This window comes from Clinocottus analis, unplaced genomic scaffold, assembly GCF_023055335.1.
Source record: "Clinocottus analis isolate CAN_PGR_092001 unplaced genomic scaffold, fCliAna1.0.p SCAF_72, whole genome shotgun sequence".
Classification (NCBI taxonomy): domain Eukaryota; kingdom Metazoa; phylum Chordata; class Actinopteri; order Perciformes; family Cottidae; genus Clinocottus; species Clinocottus analis.
Genome location: NW_027176232.1, coordinates 149,834 through 160,000, shown reverse-complemented (window position 1 = coordinate 160,000; position 10,167 = coordinate 149,834). Strand labels below are relative to the sequence as shown.

The 10,167-nt window shown below is 47.4% G+C and overlaps 1 protein-coding gene across 1 annotated transcript in view; it reads left to right on the top strand.

Moving 5' to 3' along the window:
- myo5b (myosin VB) overlaps positions 1 to 9,776 on the top strand; it is a 20,962-nt gene extending 11,186 nt beyond the window's left edge. Inside the window, exons 24-40 of the mRNA XM_068566957.1 lie at positions 1 to 95; positions 183 to 302; positions 395 to 529; positions 787 to 852; positions 988 to 1,224; positions 1,379 to 1,473; positions 1,889 to 1,966; positions 4,089 to 4,287; positions 4,369 to 4,462; positions 5,071 to 5,214; positions 5,483 to 5,634; positions 5,723 to 5,812; positions 5,907 to 6,057; positions 7,082 to 7,370; positions 7,487 to 7,661; positions 7,737 to 7,817; positions 8,431 to 9,776. The exon at positions 1 to 95 is cut by the window's left edge and continues 42 nt beyond it. Coding sequence (XP_068423058.1) covers positions 1 to 95; positions 183 to 302; positions 395 to 529; positions 787 to 852; positions 988 to 1,224; positions 1,379 to 1,473; positions 1,889 to 1,966; positions 4,089 to 4,287; positions 4,369 to 4,462; positions 5,071 to 5,214; positions 5,483 to 5,634; positions 5,723 to 5,812; positions 5,907 to 6,057; positions 7,082 to 7,370; positions 7,487 to 7,661; positions 7,737 to 7,817; positions 8,431 to 8,583 — 2,354 coding nt within the window. The 3' untranslated portion in view covers positions 8,584 to 9,776. The remainder of the gene's footprint in view (positions 96 to 182; positions 303 to 394; positions 530 to 786; positions 853 to 987; positions 1,225 to 1,378; positions 1,474 to 1,888; positions 1,967 to 4,088; positions 4,288 to 4,368; positions 4,463 to 5,070; positions 5,215 to 5,482; positions 5,635 to 5,722; positions 5,813 to 5,906; positions 6,058 to 7,081; positions 7,371 to 7,486; positions 7,662 to 7,736; positions 7,818 to 8,430) is intronic.
- The last annotated feature ends 391 nt before the right edge of the window (positions 9,777 to 10,167 follow it).

Sequence of the window (10,167 nt, the reverse complement as noted above, 5' to 3'; positions counted from 1 at the left end):
ATGAGGAGCGGCTCCGGTACCAGAACCACCTGAAGGAGTTCACCCGACTGGAGCAGAGATACGACAACCTGAAGGAGGAGCTGTCAATCAGCCAGGTGAGCAGCTGGGCCTCCCACCTGAGCAGCTGATCACACGCCGCGTAACCGTCAGAGACCCTGACTGCACCTGTACCTGTCCTGCAGTTCCAGCCCGGCCACCGGAGGAACCCGTCCAATCAGAGCAGCCTGGAGTCGGACTCCAACTTCCCGTCCATCTCCACCTCGGAGGTCGGAGACACCGAGGACTCCATCCAGCTGGTGGACGTGAGTCTCTGAGGGGCGGAGCCTCATGTCTACCTGTGTGTCACCTGAGCAGAAGGCGGGGCCTCATGTCTACCTGTGTCTCACCTGGGCAGGAGGCGGGCGTGGAGAAGGCTGCGATGGACATCGGGTTGTTCATGAAGCTGCAGAAGAGAGTCAGAGAGCTGGAGCAGGAGAGGAAGAGGCTGCAGGTCAACCTGGACAAGATGGAGGAGCTCGCCAAGCGCAGGGTCTGTTTTCATATTCATACTGAGAGGAGTGTGTGTTCTTCATGAAGGACTGTGTGTTCTTCATGAAGGACTGTGTGTTCTTCATGAAGGACTGTGTGTTCTTCATGAAGGAGTGTGTGTTCTTCATAAAGGAGTGTATGTTCTTCATAAAGGAGTGTATGTTCTTCATAAAGGAGTGTATGTTCTTCATAAAGGAGTGTATGTTCTTCATAAAGGAGTGTATGTTCTTCATAAAGGAGTGTATGTTCTTCATAAAGGGTTCCGAGTCCAGAAGTTCCCCCTCAGAGCAGGAGATTGCTGATCAGGCCTACAACAACCTCAAGGTACTGATCATATCCTTTCTCCTCTCTTCATCTCCTCCTCTCCTCTCCTCTCTCCCTCCTTTCCTCTCCTCGTAGTTTTAAAGCAGCACTAAGATGTGTTCATGGTTCCTCTGAACATCTCTTGTGTCCCTGCAGAGACAGGAGCTGGAGTCGGAGAACAAGAAGCTGAAGAGCGACCTGAACGAGGTGAGGAAGTCCGTCGCCGAGCGTGCGTCTCAGAGCGATTCCTCCAGCGAGCTGCAGGACGGCTACAAGCTGCTGCTCAGTCAGCTCAAATCGGCCAATGAGGAGCTGGACGCTCGCAAGGAGGAGGTCCTTATTCTGAGGACGCAGATCGTCAGCGCCGCCCAGCAGCGAGAGAACGACCTCATCGTGAGTTAAACTTTCTCTCCTTGTTTCATGCTACAGGTGGAAGTCATTGTGTTGTTTGCTGAAGATCGTCTGCAAGCAGCAGCGGCTTCGTGAAGCTGCTTTTCTCTTCGTGTTGAGGTTAAATCGTCGGTCATTGTTTCCTCTGGTTCATCAGGAAAGCAGTAAAGTTCCTGAAGTGAACAACAGCAGCGAGCCGGTGGACAAAGAGGAGGCTGCCAAAGCGTATCACGGACTGTGTGAGTCCAAAAAGTAAGTGACGTCATTTCCTCCTGGAAACGACATTTAAAGAGACGGTACGCATATTCAGCTGACGACGTTCAAATGTTTGATATGAAGACAAACACCAAACCGGTATATTTAATTTGACCACCGGGATTCTCGCTCGACTAAACCAGGAAGAGAGTCCTGAGCCTGCAGAGACCCGGTCCACTAGGTGGCAGTGTAGAGACTTTTATTTTCGTTAAACATCTGTTTGTCTTTTACTCTAAACTTAGATTATATTCTCTTGCACAAACAACTTTGATCCAATATGAACTTTAAAGGGCAGCTCATAGTTTGTGTGGAACGTCCTGAGAGTCTGCTCTGTGTAGCTCTCCTCACAATCTGCTTTGTTTCCTCTTCCTCCTCCTCCTCCTCTTCCTCTGTGTGTCCTGCTGGACTGCAGCTGTCGGCAGGACTGGTGTTCTCTGAATGAAGATGGAGAGCTGGGTCTGGCTTACCAGGGCCTCAAACAAGTGGCCAGGTCTTCTTCTTGCTCTTCCTCCTCTTCCTCTGTGCTTTGTGTGGTGACACACTTCTTTGTGGTCCGACTCCACTTTCAGTTTCTCATCAGTCTCTTTTCTTTATTTGTGTTGTGAGATGAAGAGCAGTACATGTCCATGCTGATGGAGTCTGTCCAGGACACGAAACAAGTGGATCAATATTAGATATTATTTTCTTTACTTTCTCCTCCAGCTGTTATTAGTATATTTATGACATGAAGACAAAGACAGCTTCACTCTTTACGAAACTTTAATCAAAATTACTGCACAAATTAAATGCTGCTGCGTGTAACTCAAACACACGACAGAATATCAATAAAGTGTTGTGATGACATGATGCAGAGACAGAGGTGATGACATGATGACATGACATGATGACATGATGACGTAATGACATGATGACATGATGACGTAATGACATGATGACATGATGATGTAATGACATGATGACGTAATGACATGATGACGTGATGACATGATGCAGAGACAGAGGTAATGACATGATGACATGATGACATGACGTAATGACATGATGACATGACATGATGACATGATGATGTGATGACATGATGACATGATGATGTGATGACGTGATGACATGTTGACGTGATGACATGATGATGTAATGACATGACATGACATGATGACATGATGACATGACATGATGACATGATGATGTGATGACATGACATGACATGATGACATGATGACATGACATGATGACATGATGACATGACATGATGACATGACATGATGACATGATGATGTAATGACATGATGACATGACATGACATGACATGATGACATGACATGATGACATGACATGATGACATGACATGATGACATGATGATGTAATGACATGATGACATGACATGATGACATGATGATGTAATGACATGATGACATGACATGATGACATGACATGATGACATGATGATGTAATGACATGATGACGTAATGACATGATGACGTGATGACATGATGCAGAGACAGAGGTAATGACATGATGACATGATGATGTAATGACATGATGACATGATGATGTAATGACATGATGACATGATGATGTGATGACATGATGACATGACATGATGACATGATGACGTAATGACATGATGATGTAATGACATGATGACATGTTGACATGATGACATGATGTGATGACGTGATGACGTGATGACATGATGACATGATGTGATGACGTGATGACGTGATGACGTGATGACATGATGACATGATGTGATGACATGATGACGTGATGACATGATGACATGATGTGATGATGTGATGATGTGATGACATGATGACGTGATGACATGATGACATGATGTGATGACGTGATGACGTGATGACATGATGACATGATGTGATGACATGATGACGTGATGACGTGATGACATGATGACATGATGTGATGATGTGATGACGTGATGACGTGATGACATGATGTGATGACGTGATGACGTGATGACATGTTGACATGATGACGTGATGACATGATGACATGATGTGATGATGTGATGATGTGATGACATGATGACGTGATGACATGATGACATGATGTGATGACGTGATGACGTGATGACATGATGACATGATGTGATGACATGATGACGTGATGACGTGATGACATGATGACATGATGACATGATGTGATGACATGATGTGATGACGTGATGACGTGATGACATGTTGACGTGATGACATGATGACATGATGACATGATGACGTGATGACGTGATGACATGATGACATGATGACGTGATGACGTGATGACATGACGTGATGACGTGATGACGTGATGATGTGATGACATGTTGACGTGATGACATGATGACGTGATGACATGATGACGTGATGACGTGATGACATGATGACGTGATGACGAGATGTGATGACGTGATGACATGTTGACATGATGACATGATGACATGATGACGTGATGACGTGATGACGTGATGACATGACGTGATGACATGATGACGTGATGACGAGATGTGATGACGTGTTGACGTGATGACATGATGACGTGATGACGTGATGACATGATGACGTGATGACGTGATGACGTGATGACGTGATGACATGATGACCCTCCTCAGGCTGCTGGAGGCTCAGCTGCAGACTCAGTCCCGGCAGCACAAAGACGAGCTGGAGGCTCTTCACACTCAGATCGAGTTGCTGCGAGACGACATCGAGAAGAAGCAGGAGCTCCTGAACTACACGGCGGCGCTGTCTCCCGAGGCTCGCGTGGAGTACAGCGTCCAGCAGGAGATCACGCGGCTCACCAACGACAACCTGGTGAGGTCAGGAGTCAGGGGTCAGGCTATACAGACACAGAACCGATCCAGACTCGTCATGCTGTGTTGTCTTGGTCTTCAGGACCTCAAGGAGCTGGTGGAGAAGCTGGAGAAGAACGAGCGGAAACTGAAGAAGCAGCTCAGGATCTACATGAAGAAAGTCCAGGAGCTGGAAGGTAACACAGCTGATGTCTGTCTCTAACTGTCTCTGTCTGTCTGTGTCTGTCTCTGTCTGTCTCTAACTGTCTCTGTCTGTCTCTAACTGTCTCTGTCTGTCTGTGTCTGTGTCTGTCTGTCTCTAACTGTCTGTGTCTGTCTGTGTCTGTCTCTGTCTGTCTCTAACTGTCTCTGTCTGTCTGTGTCTGTCTCTGTCTGTCTCTAACTGTCTCTGTCTGTCTCTAACTGTCTCTGTCTGTCTGTGTCTGTCTCTGTCTGTCTCTAACTGTCTGTGTCTGTCTGTGTCTGTCTCTGTCTGTCTCTAACTGTCTCTGTCTGTCTGTGTCTGTCTCTGTCTGTCTCTAACTGTCTCTGTCTGTGTCTAACTGTCTCTGTCTGTCTGTGTCTGTGTCTGTCTGTCTCTAACTGTCTCTGTCTGTCTGTGTCTGTCTCTGTCTGTCTCTAACTGTCTCTGTCTGTCTCTAACTGTCTCTGTCTGTCTGTGTCTGTCTCTGTCTGTCTCTAACTGTCTCTGTCTGTCTCTGTCTGTCTCTAACTGTCTCTGTCTGTCTCTAACTGTCTCTGTCTGTCTCTGTCTGTCTCTAACTGTCTCTGTCTGTCTCCATAGTGGCTCAGGCTGCTGCTCAGACCAGCAGGTCCAGACCTGAACTGAGTCGGCAGATCACGGTCCAGAGGAAAGAGAAGGACTTTGAGGGGATGCTGGAGTACTACAAGGAGGACGAGGCCCTGCTGTTCAAAACCCTGATTACAGGTCAGTGTCTTCAGCACACACACTGGTCTCAGGTCAGTGTCTTCAGCACACACACTGGTCTCAGGTCAGTGTCTTCAGCACACACACTGGTCTCAGGTCAGTGTCTTCAGCACACACACTGGTCTCAGGTCAGTGTCTTCAGCACACACACTGGTCTCAGGTCAGTGTCTTCAGCACACACACTGGTCTCAGGTCAGTGTCTTCAGCACACACACTGGTCTCAGGTCGGTGTCTTCAGTCAGAACTGATCCTAGGTCTTGTGTTGCAGACATCAGGCCCAACACGGTGTCGGCTACGGTTCCCTGTCTGCCGGCTTACATCCTGTTCATGTGCATCCGCCACGCCGACTACGTCAACGACGACCAGAAGGTGGAGTCTCTGCTCACCTCCACCATCAACTCCATCAAGAAGGTCCTCAAGGTGAGCGTCCTCCACTCTCCCACCGTCTGATTCAAGGTATATTCCTTCACTGAAATGATAAATACTTATAATTCATTTCCTTGTGCAGAAAAACAACGAGGACTTTGAGATGACGTGCTTCTGGCTGGCCAACACCAGCCGGCTGCTGCACTGCCTGAAGCAGTACAGCGGAGACGAGGTGACGCACGCCACACGGACCACAATGCTCTCCTGTTGATGTCAGCAGTGTAAGACGTGTTGTTGTTGTTGTTGTTGTTGTTGTTGTTGTTTAGGTGTTCATGACCCAGAACACGAGCAAACAGAACGAACACTGCCTGAAGAACTTCGACCTGGCCGAGTACCGGCAGGTGCTGAGCGACCTCTCCATCCAGATCTACCAGCAGCTCATCAAGGTGGCCGAGGGCATCATCCAGCCCATGATCGGTGAGTTCCTCCTGGACACGGCGCCAGCTTCTGTGCTCTGTAGTATAGGAGTGTATGTAGTGCTCTGTAGTATAGGAGTGTATGTAGTGTTATATAGTATAGGGGTGTATGTAGTGCTCTGTAGTATAGGAGTGTATGTAGTGCTCTGTAGTGTAGGAGTGTATGTAGTGCTCTGTAGTATAGGGGTGTACGTAGTGTAGTGCTCTGTAGTATAGGGGTGTACGTAGTGTCGTGCTCTGTAGTATAGGGGTGTACGTAGTGTCGTGCTCTGTAGTATAGGGGTGTATGTAGTGTCGTGCTCTGTAGTATAGGGGTGTACGTAGTGTCGTGCTCTGTAGTATAGGGGTGTATGTAGTGTCGTGCTCTGTAGTATAGGGGTGTACGTAGTGTCGTGCTCTGTAGTATAGGGGTGTACGTAGTGTCGTGCTCTGTAGTATAGGGGTGTACGTAGTGTCGTGCTCTGTAGTATAGGGGTGTACGTAGTGTCGTGCTCTGTAGTATAGGGGTGTACGTAGTGTCGTGCTCTGTAGTATAGGGGTGTACGTAGTGTCGTGCTCTGTAGTATAGGGGTGTACGTAGTGTCGTGCTCTGTAGTATAGGGGTGTACGTAGTGTCGTGCTCTGTAGTATAGGGGTGTACGTAGTGTAGTGCTCTGTAGTATAGGGGTGTACGTAGTGTCGTGCTCTGTAGTATAGGGGTGTACGTAGTGTAGTGCTCTGTAGTATAGGGGTGTACGTAGTGTAGTGCTCTGTAGTATAGGGGTGTATGTAGTGTAGTGCTCTGTAGTATAGGGGTGTACGTAGTGTAGTGCTCTGTAGTATAGGGGTGTACGTAGTGTCGTGCTCTGTAGTATAGGGGTGTATGTAGTGTCGTGCTCTGTAGTATAGGGGTGTATGTAGTGTCGTGCTCTGTAGTATAGGGGTGTATGTAGTAAATCCAGAGCAGATGCACTTCACAGCTGAACTATAACTGACGCTCTCAGATCACTGGCAGCAACACTGACCTCTCTGCTTGCTGCGTTCAGTGTCGGCCATGTTGGAAAGTGAGAGCATCCCCAGCCTGGCGGGAGTCAAACCGATGGGCTACAGGAATCGCTCGTCCAGCATGGACACCGACGGCCCCGGCGGCTACACCCTGCAGGCCCTGATCCGGCAGCTGGGGCAGTTCCACAGCACCATGCAGGACCACGGGCTGGACCCCGAGATCGCGGGTCAGGTGGCCCGACAGCTCTTCCACTGCATCAACGCCGTCACCCTCAACAACCTGCTGCTGCGGAAAGACGTGTGCTCCTGGAGCACCGGCATGCAACTCAGGTACACCTGACTTCCTGTCGTTTTAGCATGCAGCTCAGGTACACCTGACTTCCTGTGGTCTTAGCATGTATTATTCCTGTGTGTGTGTGTGTGTGTGTGTGTGTGTGTGTGTGCAGATACAACACCAGCCAGATGGAGGAGTGGCTGAGGGCCAACAACCTGTTCCAGAGTAAAGCAGCGGCCGCCCTGGAGCCCGTCATCCAGGCCGCTCAGCTGCTGCAGGTCAAGAAGAAGACGACTCAGGACGCCGAGGCGATCTGCTCGCTCTGCACCGCCCTCAGCACGCAGCAGGTCAGCTGACTCCCGAGGACACACCGGCTGTTTAGAAGCACCGGACGGTATTGATCGCTGTCCTGTGTGTTGCAGATCGTAAAGATCCTGAACCTCTACACGCCGCTGAACGAGTTTGAAGAGAGAGTATCGGTGTCCTTCATCAGGAGCATCCAGGTGAGACTCACAGGTCACGGTTCAGGTGGACAGCATTTAACGTCTTTATTACACATAAAAAGTAGGGCTGGCAAGTTAATGCGTTAATATCGCGTTAACTTTTCAATCGATTAGCGGCGTTAATTATTTGATCATGCTAACTGCAATTATTTATTTCGGGGCGGGGGGGCTTTTACTTTGAAGGCGATTAATCTTGGCGCACGCGTCCGTAGCCTCACCGGAAGACGCGCTGCAAGCTCAGCGTCCCTGGACTGAACACTAATCACGCATGCGCAAAGCCGCCGCTGGTCCTAGATCGCCTAAGTCTCAGGGAGTCTAGGTCCTGTTACCATCTCCTCGTTCCTAAGTCACCTATGTCCTGTCGTCTAGCTCCTAGGCCGCCTAGGTCCTGTTCCCTACGCCCTGTTGTCGTCTCCTAATGCTTGACCTTGACACTTGTAGACAGACTCTCTCGTCCTCTCAGAAGAAGATTCAAGCGCGTTCTGAAGTCGTAGTTAACCATCCGGTCTGCTCGTTTTGTGTTGTGTGTTTTGGTTCTGGTTTAGGTTCTGTTGTTTGTCTGAACGGGCCTTTAGCTCCGCCTGTCTAACCCGGTGTCTCCCTGTGTGTCCAGAACCGTCCTCCTCAGAGCAGTGACCCTCCTCAGCTGCTGCTGGACACCAAGCACATGTTCCCGGTCCTCTTCCCGTACACGCCGTCGGCCCTCAGCTTGGAGAACATGCACATCCCCGCCTCCCTCGGCCTCGACTTCCTCGTCAGGGTCTGAAGGAGCCGCTTTTAATCCGGAACCGACCGCTTCCAGTAAACTGACCTGACGTCAGCTTTAAAACAGCAGACGGACGCTTTTCTACCAGCGACTCATTCAGCTTCACGCGCCTCAAGATCTGAGACCAGCAGACGGGATCGCATCCTCCGACAGGAAGTGAGACACGACAGGAAGTGATGGAAGAGACAGGAAGTGATGGAAGAGACAGGAAGTGATGGAACAGACAGGAAGTGATGGAACAGACAGGAAGTGATGGAACAGACAGGAAGTGATGGAACAGGAAGTGTCCCGCAGGACAAAGAAGGCCGAGGAGGTGGTTCAGGAAAGCTCAGGGAGGACGGAGAGAAAAGGGTCTGACGAGACATGAGGATCTGTGTTTACACTCCAAAAAACAACATTCTATATAAAGATTGTTTATCAATCGCATATTGTTCAGAACATCATTCATATTTGTAAGTTCACAAATGCGTGTTGCGTTCAGGCGTCGATGTGAAACTCAGGAATCCTTGTGTGCTCGGACTGCAAAGTAGTAATGCATTATGTAATATAATATATCATACATTGATCCGGCTCTTCTGGATATGAAACATCGATGAACTCGTTGACCCTGGAAAATCATTTCTCTCCATGTTTCAGTGGAAAAACGATGACATCATCAGTCGGATTATAAAAGTAGTTAAAGGTCACTCTTTTAATCCATCAGAAGAAATCAATGTTTTTTGTTTTCAGTTTGATTATTATTCTCTTTTTATATTTCTGTGTGAAATCATATTATGGAATTATCAAGTCTAAACACTAATTATTAACACACTAATTATTAATACTATCTTTAGAGTAGAAACTGAATGAAGAACTTAACTGCAAACTGTTTTTATCTTCCTTGTGAACAATGTGGAGCGTTGAAGACGTTCAATAATTTATATTTTCATAAGTCACTTTATCTCCACTCGTCTCGTCCTTCAGTTTGAGACTTTGTCAATGTTTTCTTTCCCTGAATGAAGCTCAGTCACTTCCTGTGTCTGAAAGTCACTTCCTGTGTCTGAAAGTCACTTCCTGTGTCTGAAAGTCAGCGTAGCGGTTTTCTTCGCTGCGTCATGGGTTGATGCTCGTCGCAGCTCCTCTCGGTCGTCACATGATTAATAAATAAGAGTTTGTTTCCTTTTAAAATATGTTTCATGAAACAAAACATGATTTTCTTCCAGTATTGTCGTGTTCATTGCTCTTATTTCTCTGAAGCACCATAAAATAAAGAAACAATGACGACGCATTAATCATGAGAATATTGATCAGAACGCTGAGTCAGCAGTTATATTAATATATGTATTACTATATACACACATTCATACATCTACAAACAACAGACTTACATACAACCATGCTACGTTATGAAAGTCCATAAAACAAGAAAATACAACAGCAACATGCTGAAAAGGGAAAAAAAAAGAACAAATTCCCCCAAAAATCCATAGTTGAAATCAGCTGAACCATGAATGCTAATAATCAAATATCATAGACAAGAAAAAGCCTTTCACAATAATTAATAACAACAATAATGTTAAGACAAAACGATGGAACTCCATTTTT